The 21,183-nt window shown below is 46.7% G+C and overlaps 8 protein-coding genes across 8 annotated transcripts, besides 3 other annotated features; 4 read left to right on the top strand and 4 right to left on the bottom strand.

The window, feature by feature from the left end:
* Positions 1 to 1,222: 1,222 nt before the first annotated feature.
* UA08_03349 (hypothetical protein) lies at positions 1,223 to 3,334 on the top strand (the record flags this gene model as incomplete). Its single annotated transcript, XM_020265639.1, has 10 exons — positions 1,223 to 1,396; positions 1,460 to 1,480; positions 1,540 to 1,597; positions 1,663 to 1,850; positions 2,018 to 2,121; positions 2,184 to 2,293; positions 2,373 to 2,541; positions 2,595 to 2,727; positions 2,802 to 3,070; positions 3,133 to 3,334. The coding sequence occupies 10 exons, from the start codon at positions 1,223 to 1,225 to the stop codon at positions 3,332 to 3,334; spliced, it is 1,428 nt and encodes a 475-aa protein (XP_020121395.1).
* Positions 3,335 to 5,471: 2,137 nt separating this feature from the next.
* Positions 5,472 to 5,628: a repeat region (Identified by RepeatMasker using a combination of RepBase library and repeat library created with RepeatScout).
* Positions 5,629 to 5,775: 147 nt separating this feature from the next.
* Positions 5,776 to 5,858: a repeat region (Identified by RepeatMasker using a combination of RepBase library and repeat library created with RepeatScout).
* A 289-nt stretch (positions 5,859 to 6,147) lies between these two features.
* Positions 6,148 to 6,201: a repeat region (Identified by RepeatMasker using a combination of RepBase library and repeat library created with RepeatScout).
* A 34-nt stretch (positions 6,202 to 6,235) lies between these two features.
* UA08_03348 (hypothetical protein) lies at positions 6,236 to 8,172 on the bottom strand (the record flags this gene model as incomplete). Its single annotated transcript, XM_020265638.1, has 5 exons — positions 6,236 to 6,537; positions 6,605 to 6,734; positions 6,801 to 6,913; positions 6,968 to 7,092; positions 7,148 to 8,172. The coding sequence occupies 5 exons, from the start codon at positions 8,170 to 8,172 to the stop codon at positions 6,236 to 6,238; spliced, it is 1,695 nt and encodes a 564-aa protein (XP_020121185.1).
* A 1,211-nt stretch (positions 8,173 to 9,383) lies between these two features.
* UA08_03347 (hypothetical protein) lies at positions 9,384 to 10,382 on the bottom strand (the record flags this gene model as incomplete). The annotated part of the gene is made up of 1 exon (XM_020265637.1): positions 9,384 to 10,382. One exon carries the CDS (start codon positions 10,380 to 10,382, stop codon positions 9,384 to 9,386), a length of 999 nt encoding a protein of 332 aa, XP_020121184.1.
* Positions 10,383 to 10,993: 611 nt separating this feature from the next.
* Positions 10,994 to 11,784, top strand: UA08_03346 (40S ribosomal protein S18-A; the record flags this gene model as incomplete). Its single annotated transcript, XM_020265636.1, has 3 exons — positions 10,994 to 10,997; positions 11,230 to 11,395; positions 11,487 to 11,784. 3 exons carry the CDS (start codon positions 10,994 to 10,996, stop codon positions 11,782 to 11,784), a joined length of 468 nt encoding a protein of 155 aa, XP_020121187.1.
* Positions 11,785 to 12,523: 739 nt separating this feature from the next.
* Positions 12,524 to 14,244, bottom strand: UA08_03345 (Carboxypeptidase Y-like protein A; the record flags this gene model as incomplete). Its single annotated transcript, XM_020265635.1, has 2 exons — positions 12,524 to 13,689; positions 13,746 to 14,244. The coding sequence occupies 2 exons, from the start codon at positions 14,242 to 14,244 to the stop codon at positions 12,524 to 12,526; spliced, it is 1,665 nt and encodes a 554-aa protein (XP_020121186.1).
* Positions 14,245 to 15,384: 1,140 nt separating this feature from the next.
* On the top strand, positions 15,385 to 16,538 carry UA08_03344 (hypothetical protein; the record flags this gene model as incomplete). The annotated part of the gene is made up of 2 exons (XM_020265634.1): positions 15,385 to 15,457; positions 15,577 to 16,538. 2 exons carry the CDS (start codon positions 15,385 to 15,387, stop codon positions 16,536 to 16,538), a joined length of 1,035 nt encoding a protein of 344 aa, XP_020121189.1.
* Positions 16,539 to 16,752: 214 nt separating this feature from the next.
* Positions 16,753 to 18,016, bottom strand: UA08_03343 (hypothetical protein; the record flags this gene model as incomplete). Its single annotated transcript, XM_020265633.1, has 2 exons — positions 16,753 to 17,329; positions 17,544 to 18,016. 2 exons carry the CDS (start codon positions 18,014 to 18,016, stop codon positions 16,753 to 16,755), a joined length of 1,050 nt encoding a protein of 349 aa, XP_020121188.1.
* Positions 18,017 to 19,450: 1,434 nt separating this feature from the next.
* UA08_03342 (hypothetical protein) lies at positions 19,451 to 21,049 on the top strand (the record flags this gene model as incomplete). Its single annotated transcript, XM_020265631.1, has 4 exons — positions 19,451 to 19,471; positions 19,645 to 20,113; positions 20,174 to 20,841; positions 20,930 to 21,049. 4 exons carry the CDS (start codon positions 19,451 to 19,453, stop codon positions 21,047 to 21,049), a joined length of 1,278 nt encoding a protein of 425 aa, XP_020121191.1.
* Between the last annotated feature and the right edge of the window lie 134 nt (positions 21,050 to 21,183).

Raw genomic sequence — 21,183 nt, 5'->3', positions numbered from 1 at the left:
ATGACTTGGGATCGCTCATGTCTAAACTCAGACCCTGATCGTGTGTTCCCGCTTTATCAAGGCCCAGTGTCCTTGCCATTCTCTCGCAAGTTCCCATCAAGATGTAAGCGGAATGTGGCCTGCCGAGAGCATAGTCGTAAGCTGCAATCAGGAGACCCGCCTGGACAAGCGTCGTGGTCGCACATATGGCGGCTTGAACTTGCCCAAACAGCGTCCGGACTGCCATGTACAAAGCTTCAGGGGAGAAAGATAGCTTATTTGCAGAAGCCCTATCCGATTGGCGCCATGTGATCAGATATAGAGCTAATATCAGAAGTGAGAAATCTGCGGGCGGAGGCGGCGGCGGCAGTGGCGACGACAACTGCGCAGCATCTTCGTATGAAGTAAGAGCATTATTGAAGATTGTTGGCGATAATATAGGCAACCAACGATAGACTCTCTGGAAGAATCGCTCATTGATTTCTCGAACAGACAGCCTCGTAAGCCGACGAACACGGCAGACATGAAAATTCAGCACTTGATCAAGGGTCCGTGTCGTTGCAGACAGTAAGCGTAGGTCCGACAACGAGTTTGAATCCCAGGTCGTCTGCCCCGATATGTCCTGATGCTGAGAAATCCGTCTTTCTATGTTATGACCGTCGCATGGACAGGAGTCCGAGGCGTCATATGAACAAATGAGGTCTCTGGCCGTACAATATCCACAACGGGGCAAAGCTTTGTCACACTTCTTTTTGCGCGCTTTGCATGCGTGGCACACGCGAGGAGCATGCTCCATTCTGCTTTTGCTCTGTATTTCTTCGCAGTACTTGGTCTTACGCACTTGAGGCGAAAGTCAAGCTAACCTTGAATGCATATCAATCGCTGATAGATGTCGGCCGCCGCTAGTAATTATGGTCTATGGGGTGGGGACCTTGGGCGACAACACTAGTTGAATTTCAACTGTGATTGAATTGGAGTTTATGTAAGAGAATATGGCACCATTCATATTCTGTCTGCATTTACCACCATGTACGGAGTATGGTGACTGCAGAACGCAACAGAAGATCTAGACAGAAGTCATGGAAATTTTCTCTCAGACTTGGCGGCAATTCTTTGTCAAGGTCCCCATCGCAGCTCGTTATAACCACATGGCGACAAGGTTCACATCTCCTATAAAGACTGGCTATGCCTGCCCATATGCTCCTTGCTTTACCCAAGCTTGTCCAGGTTGATGTCTGCAAAAATGGCCATGAGCATCGACAAACACGTCTCGCCAACAGTGGCCTTTCCCCACGATGAGACAGCCAATCCAAAGCCCAACAGACGCTGGTTCCATTGGCACGAGCCTGGCACTACAAAGGAAGAGAAGTGGTTGATTTTCAAATTAGACTTCTTCATCTTGCTCTTCACCTGCTTGGTGGGTTATTGCCGCATTGCATTGGATATATCGTTTGTCACTACTAACCTATAACGAATATAGACATTCTTCGTGAAATACCTGGTTTGCATCCAGTTTACTTGGCGCACAATGGTCGCATGTTACTGACGTTTTCTTCAAAGGATCAAACAAATGTGACAAATGCGTATGTTTCTGGGATGAAAGTGGACCTCAATCTCAGTGAGTCATTCGATCATTTGCATGTCCTGGATATGAGAAGATCGCTCATAGGCGTCTCACACTAGACGGCAATGAATTGAATTGGTTCACCACCTATTTCAACATCGGCATTATTGTTGGTGGTCCATTTTTCACCACAGCCATGACGGTAGTCCATCCACGATACTGGCTGCCAGCGTGTACTATGATCTGGTCCTTCTTTGTTCTGTTCATCTACAAGGCAGAGTCTGCCAGGACAAATTTTTATACTCAGGTAAGCGCCTTACTTAACGATGTGATTGGGCATTAACTAATGCTCTATCGGCTAGATTTTTTGCTGGGCTCTTCGAGTCTGGCGCTATGCCAGGTGCCTTCTATTTGGTATAGACTCACTCCTTCGAAAGTACTTACCAGCTGACAGTCAGCTAACATCGGCTGTAGATTGGAAGTTGGTATCGTGCCTCCGAGATAAGCCGCCGTTCCACCTTGTTCATGTTTTCTTCGGTTGGGGGACAAATGCTATCGGGCTATATTCAAGCAGGACTGTAGGTAGCTCTCAACTTCACCTATGATGATATTGGTTTTGCTCACACAAGAATCTATATAGCTACCGCAATATGGATAATCATTTAGGTCTAGCTGCGTGGCGCTGGCTTTTTATATTTGATTTCATTATTGGAATCCCCGTCGCAGTTTTTGGTTTCTTCTGCTGCCCTAGTACGTTTCCTGAACTCAACCCGTCGCTTTAATATTATGTTCCAATTTTTACTGATGATGGTATAATCTGCTTTTCTAGATGAGCCTAAGTCTTCCAAACCGTGGTGGATGACTGAAGAAGAACGTCAGATGTGTATTCATCGTCTGGCCGAAGAGAAGCGTGATGCAGACAAAGCTTCGTGGAATCTTGCGGCAGTGAAACGATTATTAACATCTTGGCAGCTCTATGCATTTTGCCTGTCTTGGGGGTGCGTATGCAAATCGAAGATGCAGCAAAATAAAGCAAATTAACTTTCCACAGGTTCATGGAATTGACTTGCGGTGTGAATCTACAGCGATGGATGACCCTATATGTCAAGTCTCTCAAGGTCGATGGTCACTACAAGTACAGCGTCGAGAAGATCAATAATCTCCCAACTGTCGTAGGATGCGTGGTCAGTCACATACTTCCTTTCCGTTGCTCCATTTCGACACTAGCTTTACGTTCCTCATAGCTGACGGAAAGCAGGAATTGGTCTGGATGGTAACCAGCGCTTTCATCACTGACATTACCCAGCGTCGATCCATCGTCATCTTGACCCTGGGATCAGTACAATTATTTGCCTACATCATCTTTGAGGTTTGGTCAAATAACGAAGCGTTCATGATGGCCGCATATTATCTCTGTAGCGCTTATGGTGCTCTTGCGGCCTTGATAAGCGCTTGGCTGAATTCAAGCTGCCATGGTGATAAGCAACTACGTGCTCTGACAACATCTCTTATGATTTCGATTGGATAGTTAGTATATACCATTCCAGAATGTCGAGTGTGTACTAACAACTTCTACTCTTTATTTTCAGTGCTGTCGAGACACCCGCCCAGCAGTACGTATTTCCCGTGTCAGAAGCACCACGATTTCGAAGAACACATGGCTATGTTTTTGGCATTGTTTGGGTAGTTGTCATGATTGTGTGGTTATGCATCTTCCTGCCAATGATAGAGCGATACTTTACGAAACGGGAGCAGCGGATCGCAGATGATGAAAGTCACCACAGCATATAACGAGTCGCTCCTTGGTCGAGGTATTCAAGGCAATATCGATAATATCACCAAAGATTTATGCGTGCTATATGGTCTTTGGTTGGTTTGGCAGGACTAGGAAGAGCTTTGAGTCCAAATTTTAGTGTCAAAAACTGCTTATGAATTGCAAACTTGAACACTACGACGCTCTCAATGATTTCAGCATTTGAGAAGCCTACATAAGGCATTATATATCAACAGATATAGTGACATGAACTGCCGCAACTTAGCGAATGTCTTTTACAAAAATGTTAGTTGCGTGTGTTCTACGTGAACGAGCGTATTGACTCAGAGAAAATTTAATTAATCTTGATTTCAATTTTTATTCGGACCTGGTACGCCGAAAATCTCCCTGCACATTGATATCATCTCGAACAGACTGGGAGAACGGAGACTCAAAGACAAGTTGGCCTGCTATCAACTCATGATGACTTCCGTCAGGAGCATTGCGAACCAGATGCGCAGCAGCATTAGCTTGGATTGCCGTTCTACCGTCTACGAACTCTCAATCGACTCCTTTCCAAAACTGACCAAAGTCGAAGGAACTATATGTTGTTGGTTCAATGTCTTCCTTCTTCTCGGTCACTCGCGATTCTAGCCATTTCGCTACGAGGTCAACGCCGTGCTGAATGGAGAGCATATCTCACAAACTGTCCGTTGCGATATCAAGAAAGAAGGCTTAGAGCCGATCTTGGTGCTCGTCACGACCGGTTCAGCCGTTATGTATGGCGGTGTTTGAATTTTGTATTCTGGCGTCAGGGCTGGGCCGTAATATTTCTGTCAGAAGTCTAGAGGACACTTCCACCCACCACCTAGGTATTACCAAAGGCCTTTGAAATCATTAAACCTGGCCCGCGTCCATCCTTGATGATTACTTCTTCACCGGGATCCTCGCTATAAATCTTAACAATCACCTCTTCATTGGAGTCTGTCTGATCTACTGACAATGGTAAAGCTTCCCATTTGCCATCCGATCTCCTTTGACCCAGTTCTGCTCTTGAATCTCCAGTGCAGGCCACATCAGCAGAGTCATATATATATAGATGATAGAGCGCATGAGCCAGCATAAGCAGGAGCCAGTTTCTTCATTTCCTCTAGTAGCGATTCTTTGCTTTGAACTACATCAATAGCTAGCTTGATAATAGAGTCATCGAGGCTCAAAACTGCTTGAACGATATCACGCTGGACCAAACGATCGGCCATGCTGGTTTTGCCGTTTGTAGGTGACTGGCCTATGATATGGCTTAAACTTTGGTATACCAAAGGTAGGAGTTGATCCTTCAGTAGATCTGGTGTCTGTCAGCCTGCGTGTCAGTCAAAAACAACCTAAGCTATAATACATTGGCTCTCATCACTTCACGGCGAAGTATGCCATGGAGGAAACGCTCCTCACAGGGATTAGAAGCCAATTGAGCGCCATCATATCTGTTAACGCCGGTGATGTTCTTAACTGGGAATTGATATGCCTCTCGTGATCTAATACGTCTCACTTCGTGGCATTTACAGGGACCTTAGTCGTGATTGATTGGTCCAACTTCACGGAATACATGCTGTCCAATAAAACCTGACCACGGTCTGCAGCTCCCATGCGGTTACCTTTTAACATGCGTGATTCATTTATATAGTTGCAAAGGTCATCAGCCACGGATTTCCTTTGATTCTCGGTCATGATAGTCAAACTTTCTTCAAAAGTCTTCCTTGTATGTAAATTTTCAGGTTCCATCTTTGCCTGTTTTAACTCCACGGACTGGGGGTAGTAGGAATTTTAGTGCTCTCAGCAATGAATCTCATATTGCTCACTTCATGAATGAAGAGCGGGCTCAAATTTAATGACTTGGTTGCTCCACACTTCAATAGTACGTGAGCCAAAAGAATAGAGGATTCTTGGCTCGTCATCTAGTTAGTATAAGCTATTATATTCATTCCTGACTTACTATCTTCAGAAGCTGATTTCGCGCTGGGCCTGAAGAACGACATCGTGGATGGATCCACTCTGATAGCTTCTAGATGACACAGGTCTCAAGAAATGAACAAACAACAACCAACTACTCCCCTTGCCTCCTCCCCTTACCTCCCCGGCCCATCCTGCCAAATCTTCCTAGCCGGTGGTGATATCCGCAAGGAGTAGGAAGAGTAAAAACAAACCAAAAAAACATACAACAGACGGGATTCGCTGGTGGTCACCCACCCAACTACTAACCGGCCGGCGTGTGGCTTAAGTACGGCTGAGCGGACGGGAAGCCCTGTTTTCCACACCCTATGGTCGTATGTGCTAGGATCATTACGCGATTGGCTTATGACTCATGAAAAGTAGACTCAAGAGCCGTCTTGATTAACCAAATTAGGAACGGGTTGTGCTATTGCCTTTTAAATTACCCCCAGTTTGCAAATTCAAGCACTTGGAATTTGGCGTGAACTTAACAACAGAATATTAACCAGTAAGCCACCAAAAAGGGACCCCTTAATGGGGCTTCTGGTAATATGTGTAACACCTTATATTCCGCTGTCAGAACTTTATAGACATGGTATTGGGAGGATGCCAACCCAGATTGCCACATAAGATACATCGTTAAAAGATGAAAAGTGCCTTTTCAAAAGAAACGTTAAAAGAACTACAGCAGAACAAAGAAAGAGCCCCCCCGCTAGTGATCCTATCTGCTAGGCCTCATCACCCACCACTTACTTCTAACCTGGTCTCAACAATACTCACACATGTCATCCACATTTCTCACACTCTCTCTTGCAGGAATGTCGATGCCACGAAGGTACAGCAAGTGATGATAAGGCGCATGGAGGACTGAGTGGACAGAGCCTAGTTTTCCAAACCCCATTGTCGTATGTGATAGATATGAGGGCGATTGTAAGCTATCGGTCACGAGAATATCAGACCGAAGAGCCTCTCGCACAGGCAGTTGACCCACGGGTACCACCAAGCGAGCCAGTGTGAGCGTTCTGCGAGCCTAGATAAGTAGCCTCTGCTCCTTGACTTTCTGATCCACAGCGGACCGCCATTTCGCCCTTGGCCCTTCGATCGCTTGCGAGGACCTGAGCAAATTTGGATCTCTCTCTAATCTGTGGCCCCCTCCAATAGAATAGGTAAATGGGAGAAATAATGAAAATCGAGAGAACAGCTAGTAGAGTCGTCGCCCATTCCAGGCGATATGTGGTACCAATGTGCTCGTACACTATAATTTATCATGTTCAGTGTCTCTGGTTCATTAGTAAAGACATACCTGGAAAATCTCTACTCACTAGGATTCGAATACATTGCTGCAACTCCCGCAAGAAAGTCGCGAGCTAGGGCATTTCCACCTGTGGCTGAGGCCGAATAAGGCCCATAGGCAGCCACCATGTAGTCGATTGTAGCCATATAAATCGCAAACTAGAAAATGCAGTTAGTCCAAACACTTTTCTGTTTGACTTGTAATATGTGGTAGGGGTAAATTACGTTAGCTATAGCGATCAGAAATGAGAATATCATCGGCGCTATCCAGTGGACGTGAGGAGGACCTAGACTGGTCCAAGCAAAGCCAAATAGGCCCACAGTCTCCAGTGGCGCAGCTATATAATTTCTCGTCAGCCATGGTATCTCATAAGAGTATATGAATGACTTACTATATAGGAGCCAATACAGGCGAGACTCCGGCTGTAAGGCATCGGGATCTCGTTTCCGAATTTTTGTGTGTTTGTATATCCATGGCAAAAATGAAGCATACGCTACGGCGTAGCCAATAATGATACTTTCATAATAATGAGCTATTGGTTCAGTTGATTGATTCTTGGGATGTTACTCACGGGACAAATGCCAGTCCTGTTCGGACGTCACCAAATCCCCATTGTCCGTAGACTGGAGTGTAAGCCTGGAGGAAAGTGAAAATCAAAGCGTCTGAAAATCCAGAGAGCAGAGACAACCACAGCACGATTGGCTCTCGCACAAACATGAAGAAAGGTCGCATCCAAACTACTAGAATCGGCTTCATGGAGAACTTCGTGTTCTCTATTTCACTGGCGCTATAAACATTCTCGCCATTCTTGCGACGTTTCTTGGCTTCCCGAGTCACGAGAATGCTGCAGCGTGTCTCAGGAACCCAAAAGTGAATTAGCTGGACGCTACCGCCAATAATCAACTGGATCCAAAAGTTCCAATGCCAGTTGAGATATTCCGCAACGGGACCACCTGCAATGGGCGCAAAAGCTGACCCAACAACCGAAGACAACACAATAAATGCTACAGCATATTGCTGGTCCTCGGGTTCCCACATGTCGGCAACCATACCAAGAGTGACTGAACCACCAGCAGACGAAAGGCCGCCTAGAGCTCGACACACTATGATAGTGCCAAAGTTTGGGGCTAGGGCACACGGTATCTGCCAGATATTTACGAAAAACAGGCTGAGCTGCATGATCGGCCATCGGCCTATCTCCTCGCTCCAAGGAGCCCATAGTTCGCTACCGAACCCATAACAGATCAAAAAGATCATTTGTCCCACGCGTGCAGCTTGCTTAGAAATGCTGAAATGTGTTGACAGCTTTGACACTGCATTGGCGTAGAAGCTAGCGTTCCAGTTCATGGACACTTGAACAAGAAAGATCACAAAGATGATGGTCCATTTTTTCCAGAAGGGATACGCAAATCCCAGCTTATCGTATACATCTTGCTCTGTAAGGATTACCTTACCATCTGAGGTACGTCTCTCGCGGCTCTTTCTTCTGCTGACGCCGTCAGGTGCATCTTCTGACTTTTGCTTTTCAAGGTCGCCATCGGCCACGTGAGCAGTAGTGGTCCCGTCGGGAACACCGTCATGTAATGGATGAGGCATTTTGCAACTTGAAATCAGAGATATGGATGAATCTGTGAAGCGTGGTCTGAGATTTAGAGTAGAGGACCATACTTGGTGAAGGTCTCATCCAGAACTTGAGCGAAGAAGGAACAGTCTGGGGATTACAGGTCATAATAAATAAACAACAAACACAATCCCATCTCTATCTGGGGACGTGTATGTTTTGCCATTTCTGGGGATTGGATTGTGGGCAACGCAATGATTCGTGCGCTTTGTGAGGCCGACGGAGTTTGACGTCAGATCCGTCACGAAAAAAACTTTCGGTTGAATCGTAACGGCGGGAGAACTTCCGGTGAGAGCAGCGAAGTGTGTATAAACTGTCGAGACGGAACTGATTTCCTGGACCGTCATCTTCATTGCTGGAATGCTAAAGCCGGAGGGCTACTGTCCAGTCAATGGGATGACCATCGATGTATCTGGATGGGAACATGTACCAACAATTTGACGGCCGGCATCAGTAACCAATATTTCTCTGTGGAGATAAAAGAGAACGATTGTATTCTGGAGGCCACATGGGGGATTCGTGGGGAACTGTAGGCCAGTATCGCCATCCATTTGAAACCTAGTCACTTTGCCACGCAATGACAACCCTGAGATGATGGGTTTTATGTCCTTGAATGAATGATTAGACCTCATTCTTAGCCGGCATTTCAATCCAGCTTTGTCAAAAGCGGAAATAGAAAGGGACCGGTGTCCTTGAAAGTGTTGCATCTATTAAGCGCTTTCTCACATCCGAATGAAAGGAGAGGGCTACACTGCACGTGACGCTTCTTTTCGAAGAAAGCTTTATCTTCCTGTCCAAGGTTTCAACCTAGAGCCACCACCTCGTAATGTCAGTAGACGCTTGGCGTTCTCCATGCTTCGCGGGCAACATTCAAGCACCAGCACAGAACCGTAGGATCGGTGAAACATGAGTTTCATTTACTGAAAGCTAAAGGAAGTGTGTGTATCGCCAATCGTGGTGAACATGTGTCTGCATGAATTATGGTGCTTTTGGGAATTCTCTCTGTTTGAAATGGGGGAAAAGAAGTGCCAGGAAGCGAAGTGCAGATTCAGATATCTTCATTCAAAGCTTGGTATAACGCGATAATAATCAGGATTGACGATGCTTCTTTCCATTGCTTCGCTGCAAGACGAAGTGGTATAAGGGAGAGAGAAATCATAAACAGGCAGTTATCTCGTATAAATCATTAGTCATCATCTTCAGGATCATACAAATCCAAGTCCAGCATCGATTTAGGCTGAGAAGCCGGCACAGCAACTTTCGCCGCAGATGCTAGTGCTTTATCCATGGCTTGTGATCCAGCATGAATAGCTGCCTTCCCAGCCTCATCAGCAAGACTCTGAGATATACCAGGAACCTGGGCATTTGGTATGGCACCGGCGACACCAGTACCTTCTGCTTCCTGTACCATACGCTCCGCCTCCTTCTCTGGGTCGATATTTCCATCCAAGGCAGCCAGCTGCAACTGTCCCATCAATCCCATCCGTATACGATCCTCGTTCGGATAGGGAATCATGAAGAATTGCCGATCTGCGTCAGCTGATTCATCAAGCCAGCTTGTCGCTTCCTTTGTCACAGCACCCACGGTCACTTCTGCAGTATCGCCCTCTTGTCTTGTGTCCAGACCGTCGGCATCAGTCATTTTCGTATCTTCAGTCTGCTTCTCTTGGAGTTGCTTCGTTGAACCTGTCGTTTCCAAAACTCCAAGGGTTGCATCGGCCGCGGCTTGCTTGTTGTATTTACTAATTCTTCGCGCGAACTCCAGAAGCAGTTTATAATCCACTTCTTTCTTTCGGCCGCCTTTGTTTAGTTTCTGCGCAATCGCCTCGTCATTCTCACTCTCCGTATCCGTCCCCGATTCATCGTCCGTAGAGTTGTCGTAGTCCTCATCTTCATTCTCGCCGGTAGCCTCCGCGATCTCCTTGCCTGCCCCAGAGATATCTCGCACAATGGTTTTTATACGATCTTCCAAAATTTGTGCCTCGGAGCGTAGATGGAGTATTTTGGCATAGTTGGCTTGGTGGGTACGTAGAGTGTCAAGGGCAGAAGAGACAACATCGTCAGCTTCAAGCAGCGCAATGGCCGCAGCGGGGGCTCCCACAGCGGCGGGCGTAGTCAGAGAGGTCAAGAGGAAGTTGAGTTTGCTTTCCAGCCCATCAAGGGCAGACGAAAGCTGTGCGTTCATTTTTGCACAGAAACGTTTGCTTTAAAGCTCGATGTGCCTCAGAAATTGCCAGCATCTAGAGCGCCGCAGCCAATTGCCCGGCGTTTATGTACGTACAGCTGAGCCCACTCATTAACATTGGAGAGCTTGAGGTCTCTCACGCTAGTCCGCTTTTGTAACTTCACGCTAAGCGGTTGCGAGCTAAGTCAAAGTCAAGTCACGTGAACATGAAAGCATATCGAGTTAACCATCAACGTCGACAGAAGCTCGTTGAAAAATCTTATCCTTGCGTCTTGAAAATAAAAGATGTCAACGCTTTTTACACTACCAGATTCAATTAATCCTGTCGCTGTTTATACCTGTCCATCGCATTTGTTTTGGCTTCAGGTGAGCTTCATTACTACGCTAGCTTTATTTGGAAAGGTTTGAGATCGCTTAACCTAAAACGGCACTAGCGCGATTCAAGCGAAGCCCTTTCACGCACTATTCCCAACTGAGTTAGCCCGCACTACATCCCACAACGCATTGGCAAAGAAGGCTGTCCACCGCGAAGTCTTCCCTACTTCTTTGCACTCGCCGTCGACAATTTCTCACCACCAAACATCCGGCTACCGCGGAGCGCATTGCCCATCATGTGTACGTGTTACCTCTCCCTTACACTATTGTTATCGCCTTGGTTCCTATATCTGGGCGGAACTGGAATTTGAGCAGGAAAAGGAGAAGGAAGGGCCGAAAAAGAGCCTTTTTTTAATGCGGAACCTTGAGGCGATGGGAAGGAGGGATGTGTCTCGACACGTTGGAATATCATCAATATGGACATTTCAAAAAAAGAAAAACCTTTGCGCTAACATTTCTCGTTCATTTACAGCGCTCGTATCCGGCGAGAAGTCGAACTTCCAGTACATCATCCGTTTGCTTAACACCAACGTCGATGGCAAGCAGAAGATCATGTACGCCTTGACCAAGATCAAGGGTGTTGGTCGTCGTTACTCCAACTTGGTTTGCAAGAAGGCCGATGTTGACTTGAGCAAGCGGTGCGTTCCCATACAACCCTATACACAACGAAATGCGAAAGTTTCCTTAAAAAAACAGAAACAAGCATTACTGACAGGAGGTTCTCAACAGTGCTGGTGAAATCACCTCCGAAGAACTCGAGCGTATCGTCACCATCATCCAGAACCCAACCCAGTACAAGATCCCTACCTGGTTCCTCAACAGACAGCGCGACATCACCGACGGCAAGGACTCTCAGACCATCTCCAACGGTGTCGACTCTAAGCTCCGTGAGGATCTTGAGCGCTTGAAGAAGATCCGCTCCCACCGCGGTCTGCGTCACTACTGGGGTCTCCGTGTCCGTGGTCAACACACCAAGACCACTGGTCGCCGTGGCCGCACCGTCGGTGTCAGCAAGAAGAAGGGCTAACGATTTTATGGGACGAAAAATTCTTTTCTTCTTCAGTCTTTTGCATTTGTTTTCGACCATTGTGCGGTGTTCTATTCTTGGTTGTATGTGCTCTGGGGGGATCAACAGTTGGCACTTTATGATATAAAAAAATTAGGCCAATGCTTCTCGGTGTTTACATGTGATTGGTAACGCCACAAAATAAAGATTATCCAAAATATCAATCCTATCTTGGAAAACAATACATTAATCATGTAAGCTGGTTTTGTCTCCTAGCAAGGCTGTCTCTATTTGTTGCAAGCTATTGGTCAGGCATATATATACTTGTGAGCGTAGGCGATCATAACTGTCACTGGAGCTCGGGTTGATTCTAGATTTCTACATTGGGTGGTCGAGAATTTGCTTTACCAAGATTGACCCCCATCGTCGTATCTACATAACACCTTTACGGTTATGTATAAAGTTTGAATCTATGACTAGGACAAGAAAAAGAGACTGTTCGGTACCAGCAACGTATCATTCTAGACTTTATAAAAAGAGAACAAACACCATATGAGCGATGGAGGGTCTAAATCCGAATCGCGACCTTCAAATATATCACTCTATATCCCCATCCAACCCTAAAACCAGTTGGCATACATATACTGAAGAGCGGAATCAAACGATGTCAAAAGCACAGGATTTCAACAAAATCAACCATGAAAGGCAAGTAACAGACTACAATGCGACATAAAAAGAAGCCACGCACAATGTAGCTCACTCACTGCGTCCATTCGCCACCGAGCCAGCGGTTGAAGAATTCAAGGCTGGACTCGGGCTGGTCATATGGAACCATGTGGCCACCACCAAACAGACGCATGAAAGTGAGGTTACCGGAGGACTTGACCTGGCCGATCTTCTTACCCTTGTGCTCTTGATCAACAATCGTAAGATCTTCTAGCTCAGTGGCGGCATATTCGTCATGTCCATGCCATTCAAGGGCATCAGTCCAAGCCTTGTTTCCCAGCCAGTTACATATGAAGTCAGCATCGCCAGCATAGATAAGAACAGGGATTTCCTCAAGGAGTCCTGGAACAAGCTTGTGGAATGGCTTCATCCAGTCACCGTGGAAAAGGAAATTGCGGTTGATGTCAAAGTTGCAGGAGTCAAAGTTATCAACCTCGGCTCCAACAGCTTTGAGAACCTCGGGCTGGTTCAGGTATTCGGTGACAAACTCTAGATCATCGTAGCACAAGCTGCTGCTACCACACTTTCCGCGGACATCATAAACGTTCTGGCCAGTGCGTTGGTATGGGCCAAGCATAGCGTTGTTGCAGTAGATGGAGGCCGGGACACAAGACCAAGAGCTTTCAGTATCGTAGCAAGCCTGAATCATGGACTGGCAGCGACTGAGAGCGTTATCCATAGACTGGCAGGTGCTCTCGTCAAGAACGGCAGGATAGCCACCGTCACCGCAAGCCATTGGGCGGTAGTACTCATATTGAGTGTAACCATCAGTAAGACCGTTACCAATGAGGACAGACTGGAGGTTGATGTTGCGCTTCTTGTGGGAGAGAATCTCGGACGCAAAGGAGGGAATGTAGTGACCAGCGTAAGACTCGCCTGCAATGTGGAAGTCCTGGCCAGCATATTCAGGGAACTGCTTAAAGAAAAGGGTGAGGAGAGCATAAACGTCTTTAGCAGCAGCGCTAGTCTCGCTAACAGAGCTACCACTATAGGAGAAGCCGACATTGACGGGCTGGTCCAAGAAAATAACAGACGCGTTGGAGTTCCATGCATATGAGTTATAAATGGGCTTGATATTGCTGCCAATGGAGCTAGGTCCGAGTTCAAAGAACAGACCAGTCAACGATGAGCAGCCTGGGCCACCGTTCAACCAGAGAACGACAGGGTCATTCTTGGGGTCATTTCGCGACTCGAAGAACCCTTAATTCCGTCAGTGTCCATACATCAGTGAAAAAAAGAGGGGATTGAGCTCATACAGTAGAACAAGTGCTTATCATTCTCATTATCATCCAGGTAGCCACTGTACTGTTTGACATCGGGGTCGATTCCGAGCGCACTCGGATCAACAGACTTGACACGCAAGTCGTATGTTTCGAGTCTGCCGCCGACCTCTCGCTCCTTCTCTCCGTTGGCATTTTCAACCCAGACGCTTTGGACATCGGCACCCCGGACAATATGATCCCAGTGTGAGTCGGGTCGGCGAGTGTGCTTCTTAGCAGCGGAGAAGAATGGAATGTTTTCCAAGGAGCCTGGGAAGAGGCTCGAAACTTCTTCCCAGGCTTGCTCGGCTTCGGCAGTCAGAGACTTGAGCTCATCCTTGAGCTCTCGAAGAGGCTGTGACAGAGCCTCGGCTAGCTTAGGAGCGGCTTCATGAGTACTCTCAACGACTTCATCTGGAGCTTGGAGGACCTGCTGGCCTGGATTGACAGCCGCAGCTGTTGCTCCGATAAGGAGCGTGGTAGGGAGAACTCTCATGTTGAGGAACCTATGCCAATGACGTTGTTGTTAGTACGCAGATAGGCGGATGGCTGATTCAGCGAGTATATCGGATTCGGAGGTTCTCACAGTGCTTAATCTAAAGGAACTAAAGCAGTTCCAAATAAATACGGTTAATATGGAGCGGATAGGGGATGAGGAACGATAAGAAGAGCGATGAAGCTGGGGAGAAGGATGGATGACACACGACTTGGGGTAGCTTCCCAGGCCGAGTCTTGTGATGTAGGGCGGCCTGAGGCCCAGTGGGAACAAGAACCTTGGAAGGCAGCCAATCAGGGCTGTCGCTGCTATCGATTCGCCACGTCTCCAGGCAACCCCGATGCCGCTTTAGGCAGGACGTCTTGGCAGGCACAGCCCATCCTGAGCTGCCTGAGGCCATGCATGCTTATGCTTGCATCCATGCCATGCTCTAGTTACAAAGTGCAGGGTACCAGAAGAGTTTCATGCCTGTGCCTTAGCACCAAATGAAGGCCCTTTATATAGCAAATAATAAAAGATAGCTGTAGTTATGTATACAGGTAGAACCTGGCTATAACGAACGGAGACCAGGTCTCCCAGAGCTATCCCTAGAGTGATTTTGATCTGGAGATGCATAGCACCACAGTTCATTAATCTATTTGAGCATCACCATGTAATAATTTGCATGTTCTTCATTCTTTTTATCGAATAATCTAAAAGGTGCCATATCTGATATACCTAGGTAGGGAGCCCTTCCGTTCGTCATAACCAGTTTCTACTGCGTATGCGTTTGTTAGATGTAGTGGCTTCGGTTCTCGTCATAGATCATTTAGGACACCCATTTCTTACCTAGGTAGTCAGCTCTCATTGTGATTCTCATCACTACTAGAGTATCTCTTATTCTCTCCATACATAGCTCAAGAAGCATGGAATAGTGTGAGAATGAGGCACAGTCATTTTGACGCCTAAGGCACTCATGATTAGTCATATCACCCCACCTCTCTCTTCGACTGGCGTCATTTTTTTTTAATGATATATTTCTATCGCAACTCCTCCAACACATCCCATAGGTCAAGCTTTGGTCTTCTTATATACCTACCCTGCGCAAACCAATCTGATCCTTCTGCACCATAGCTTTATACCAAGCCATTCGTCACAACCATGCCTGTCGGCATCAATCAACCGTCAAACCAAATCAAATTTACAAATGTATCTATCGTGAGGTTAAAAAAAGGTACGTTATGTCTATGTTGTCAATATGCAATTTTTGTGTTTATATTTTCCGTGTTATCTGCTGCCTTTTAATTCAATCCTGCTCAGGGTCTCGCTCACCATGTTGTTAAATATAACTAGGCAAAAAGCGCTTCGAACTAGCATGCTATAAGAATAAACTGCTGGAATATCGGTCGGGCGTTGAAAAGGATATCGACAATGTCCTCCAGATCCATACTGTTTTTCTGTCCGTGTCGAAGGCCCAAACCGCCCCCGCAGCAGAGCTTGCCAAAGCTTTCGGTACCGGCGTTCCCCAAGATGAAATAATTCAAGAAATTTTGCGCAAAGGCGAGGTGCAGGTGGGGGAGCGTGAGAGAAAAGATATCCTAGAGCGGATTCAGAAGGAAGTTGTGGATATCGTGTCTGGACGACTGGTCGATCCCGCCACCAAGCGTGTATACACACCAACCATGATTGAGAAGGCCCTGGATCAATTAAGTGCGGCCAGTGGGCAGCAACAACAACAGCAACAAAATGGCGAGCATGGGGCAGCGGCCACAGCCGAGTCATCAGAACATGGTGGAACAGCAGGAGAACAGCGAAAGCCGTTATGGAAAGGCGTTTCAGCCACCAAGTCGGCTAAGAGTCAAGCTCTCGAAGCCATGAAGGCTCTCATTGCATGGCAGCCCATTCCGGTGATGCGGGCTCGCATGCGTTTGCGAGTAACTTGCCCGGTATCCTTACTGAAACAGTCTGTTAAAGTGACTTCATCAGCGGGCAGTGCAGCTAAAGAGGAGCCAAAGTCCTCTAAAGGAAACAACAAAAAGGGCCAGAAAGGCAAAGGCAAGAAACACCAGGAATCAGAGGATGAAAATGAAGTCGACGACAAGCAAACTGCGCCGAAAGCGCCGTCTAATATCAAAGACAAAATCTTGAGCTACATTGAATCCATAGAATCGCAAGAAATTATCGGTGAGGAGTGGGAAGTCGTAGGCTTTGCTGAGCCTGGAGCTTTCAAGGGGGTTAACGAGTTCGTCACAAGTGAGACGCGTGGTCGAGGAAGAGTAGAGGTTCTGGATATGTCTGTGACGCATGAAGATTGAATCATTTCTCCTTGCATAACTTGGCACATTACTTTGGTGCCGAGCATGGCTTATACCCTCATAGATGATTTACGAAAAATGTATATAGGAATTGCATCAAAAATAAAGTACATGAGAGCCCTTTAGGGTAAATCGAACACGACTTCCGTGACTCTTTGATCGAAATGCATTAGGCAGCCTGGAATTTCCATGTCTGACATAGCACGATCGTCTCTCAGATAGGCTTCGCAAACTGTTTTCCATTCCACATGGGCGGTGTCATACCAAGCCAGTAATCTCTGCCTTTAATTAACCAGACCAAGAAGCTTGATATTTTCCAACCGAAAGCGAGTCCAACCCCCTTTTTCCCAATGACCACAAGCTGACTCACTCGCGCGTCTGGCTTATATGCACGGTAAATAATCTTGTCCGCTACATCGCCTCTATCAGCAGCCAGTAGATCTTGCTTCAAGTTCTCTCCGATCACCGGGGCTTGACCCATGATGGCGTGGATTGCCTGTGGCTTCGACGAGCACACATGGCCAAGTGCATAGACCCTAGGCCCAGCATTTTCCACGCGCAGCGATGAAGAGTCAACCTTGACGTATCCATCCTTGTCAAGCAAATCTCGATCCAGAAAGTTGGTGTTTGGCAAAACACCGATTGCGGGGATGTAAAGATCTGCATGGAGAGTCTGTCCATTATCCAAGCGAATGGTCACTGCATCGGCGACTCGCTCCAGAGTTTGGTCTGACGCATAAGTTCCAGCAAGCTCATAACCAGTTTCAATCGAAGTCACTTCCTCGACAGATCTAGTCTTGAGAACGGAAACACCGAGCTTAGACAACTGCGATTAAGCCTTCTGGGAAACCGAAAGCGGCAAATCTGGGAGCAGCTGTTTGCCCCTTGTGAGAAGTGTAATAACTGTATTCGATTTTGTGGTGGGTTTTGGGCGACCATTCAGATACTGTCCCAGTTCACCGGCAGTTTCCACGCCGGTTGGTCCTCCTCCAACGATGACAATACTTTTCGCGGTGGAGAAGCTTCCGAAATGAAGTCCATGCCTTTTCTGTTTCATGATGATCACCGAAGAGGCCCAGTAAAGGGGATGCTGCTGTTGCTCCTGTAGCAACGGTGAGAGCGTAATAGCCAATGTTGGTCTCCACGGTATCAGGAAATGAAAGAATCGAGGCTGTGCAGGCAGAATGATCCAGCTTAACCACAGTACCGTGATACAATGTTACGGCAGGGTTTGTATACTGCTCAAAGGCCTTCGTCAAGGGCACAAAAAGCTTGTCTTTCGGAAGTGCGTTTTCTGAAGGAAGAACACGCGGACATGTTGGTCGACAAAAGAAATGGGAGGAGCTGCTAACGAGACCAACACGGTAATCGTCTTTGTTTGGCAGAGAAGGAATAACGTGTTTGAGGATGTAGTGCGCTATTGCTACACCACCATAGGAGCCTCCGAGAATCAAGATGGTCTTGGTGTTTGCACTCATATTCGCGGTACTTTTCATGCAAGTCCGTTTGCGGTTGGGAGTTTTCCAATTTAGGAAACCAATTTAGGAAATCCCCGTGAGTCGGGAGGAAGCTTGGAATGACAATTGATTGTCAGCAATAAAGCTGTCTGTCAAGAGTATAAATATTTAGGAATTTAGAAGCACATTTGGTTACAGTTATCTACATATTTGTATGCTTTCAGGGGTCTCCCTTGACTATAACCCATATTCCGTCCGGATTGAAAGTTGTGCCGGCGGAGGCTGTAGGGCTCCGATAGTCCAAGCGCCCTCATTCAATCCTATAAACCCCTTCATCTCGACACCTTTCAGCTCAATGACCACGTCACATAGTATTATTACCATGGGATTTCCGCTGGCCAAAGCTCGTCTAGGTCGGTTCTCAATCGGGCATCATTGGCCACGGAGCTCACACCCACAAATGCACTTTTCGCTCCTCAAGCCTTCCAGCTTGGGACCTCGGCACAAGATTAAGTTTAGCTAGGTTCTGGTTAAAGAAATATTCCATGAAAAGATATCCTCTTGCTGGTTGTCTTGGGCGCATAGATCGAGCAATGCGTCAATCCTTGCTGTTCTGACATCTGAGCCTATCTTGTATGCCTAGGAATATTTATTACTGAGCGTCGGGAAGGCAAAATAATGACTTCCGACGTTTCCTTTGGCAGCAATCACGTGTAGCTGTTGTCTACTTTGGAAGTAGACTGACCGATGTGATTCTATATTCACCCAGACGCTCTGTAGCATCCAATGCCATCGAAGTCTACAGATCCACCAGATCATACGGCTCGGAATCTACGGGTCACAACTGAGAAGTGCTCAAATAAGCTAGATAATTGTTAATAAGATTCAGATCGAGACTAGCCCTAAGCCCTAAGCCCTAAACCTCTTAGCCGCTTGAAGTCCTCTTGTCTCGAAAGACCTCGGGATAGGTAATTTTAGACAGAGAACTTTTCTCTAACTTTCATAAGGGCCGCTAGCTTATCTGTTACAACTAATATTTCACATATATTTGGAGGTTCTTTGTTGTTAAGTGCGTGAAAGTTGCCCCGATGGTGACCTCGCCGAGGCTTCCGAGAATCCGCGGACATAATCAACTTCCGGCTTCCGGTATCTACCCACGACACTTGACCGTCCTTACGTTGGCAGCTCCCAGACTTCTGTTTTGGACTTGTTGGCAGATTAATCTCATCAGACATGGCTGAAACGGGAGCCATTGCGGTTAGTTCACTTAGGCTATTATAGATTATTCGAAGAAACAGCACTGATTTATGAGTCGTGACATAGTGTGATCGATGTTATGTCAAGAAGGTCAGCAGTCGACAAGCCATCAAAGGAAATGATTGATAACAACAACGCCTCTGATTGTTTTACGTCTAAACTCTACAGACAAAATGTGACAAAGGAGACCCGTGCAGAATGTGCGTTGCAGCCAGCGCTGTATGTCAGCGAACTCGACAGAGGAACGCCCGACGTCGTCGAAAACCAATAACGTAAGACAAGATTTCTTTTTATGATGACTGTTCGGGAACGATAGTTTTAAGCATCTTTCTAGAGCTGATGCGCTTCGCACATTGACTGTGCGTATGTACTATCTTGAAAATCTACTGCAGTGTCATGCGCGGTCAGAGCGGGTAGTAGGGCAACCCAATCGGCGTCATCTCCCCCTTTCGCAGGATGTAGAGACCGAAGCTGAACATGATCTCAACTTTACTGGCGCGGCAAGTGCTGTGGGAGATGAAATCCAGGTGACTCCTGATGTCCTTGGGGGATTCTTGACGGATTTGACTGAAATTGAAGAGGAAGGAAGACTACCATCGACAGGTCAGGGCACGGCCCGAGATTTTCAATCAAAACCGCAAGATACTGCACAAAGTGATATTACTATGTCTCCAGAAACGCCATGGTCTAATATTCCATGGAGACAAAGCCAAGCGGTTCTGGAGACGATACTTGCGACATTGGACCACTTCAGTCAAAGTTCGTCGCTCCGAGATTGGGACAAGACCGAGAATTACAAAAATGACAAAGGCACCTACGATCTGTCGCCCAGTGATATTGCCAATATACTTACTTCACCATGTATTCCGACTCCACTTTTATATTCCCCCAGTTTGATGCTTCCGTAGCCTACAATCAAAGGGATGGGTCTGTCATTACTTGATGGCCAAAATCAGGATAACCAGGAAGCCTTCCATCACAGAATCATTCTCAGTTTTGAAGCTGCTATAACTCTTGGACAACACAAAGTGGACAAGAAAGATACGGATGCGAACAAAATTGAAAAACACATTGAAGATATCAAGACGCAGAAGCTTCACAACGCACTGGCAAAACTAGACCAAATGTCTTTTCGTACGCCACCATCATTATCTTTGCTTCAAGCTCAATGCATCGGTGTAGCAATACTACAATACCTTGGCAATGTGCCACAGGCATGGAGCATGATGGTTGCCGTATCGCGTACATTTATTGCGCTAGGCTTTAGCAATGCTGATAGTAGTCGACCAGTATCACGGGGCGAAAGTGTTGAGAGGTGCATTGCCTGGTGCTACCAGCTTGACCGGTCAATGAGTCTCCTTCTTCGACAGCCGCCATTTCTACCACAGCTGTTGAGTGCGCCGCCTTCAATATCATCTGATGAGATAGAGACAGACCCTGCAAAGCTCGATTTGGTCCAAATTCTTCTGGAGTTCGCCCATATACAAGGATATATATCTCCCATAGCTTCCGGTACAAAAACGATAGTCTGGGAAGACATTCAACCAACACATAGCAGTTTGATAAAACTGTATTCGAAAATTGAAAATGTAAGAATCATCCCCGCCAAGGCACCGCTAGGGACACCTATTAACTTTAACCAAAACAAATAGAAATTAGCGACCTCGAATACTTTAGCTAAGAAGTTTGAGCTTGATCTCTTGTTTCTGGATTTCAGGTATTACGCAACACAGACAATTCTTCTACAGCGATGCGCCGAATTACCCACCAGCAGCCAGGTCCAACGACAGGTGTTAAATTGTGCTCGGAAATGTCTCGAAAGCTTCAACAAGTTAGTTCAAGATGAGTCTGTGATTGAGATCGCTCAGGTAAGCTGGTCAGTCCTTTGCTTCTCTTGCCCACCATGATCAATCCATGCAGGACAGGAATTC

Source organism: Talaromyces atroroseus (assembly GCF_001907595.1).
Source record: "Talaromyces atroroseus strain IBT 11181 chromosome Unknown scaffold_3, whole genome shotgun sequence".
NCBI lineage: Eukaryota > Fungi > Ascomycota > Eurotiomycetes > Eurotiales > Trichocomaceae > Talaromyces > Talaromyces atroroseus.
Note: the sequence above shows the minus strand (reverse complement) of the source record. Positions and strands in the feature narration are given on the sequence as shown.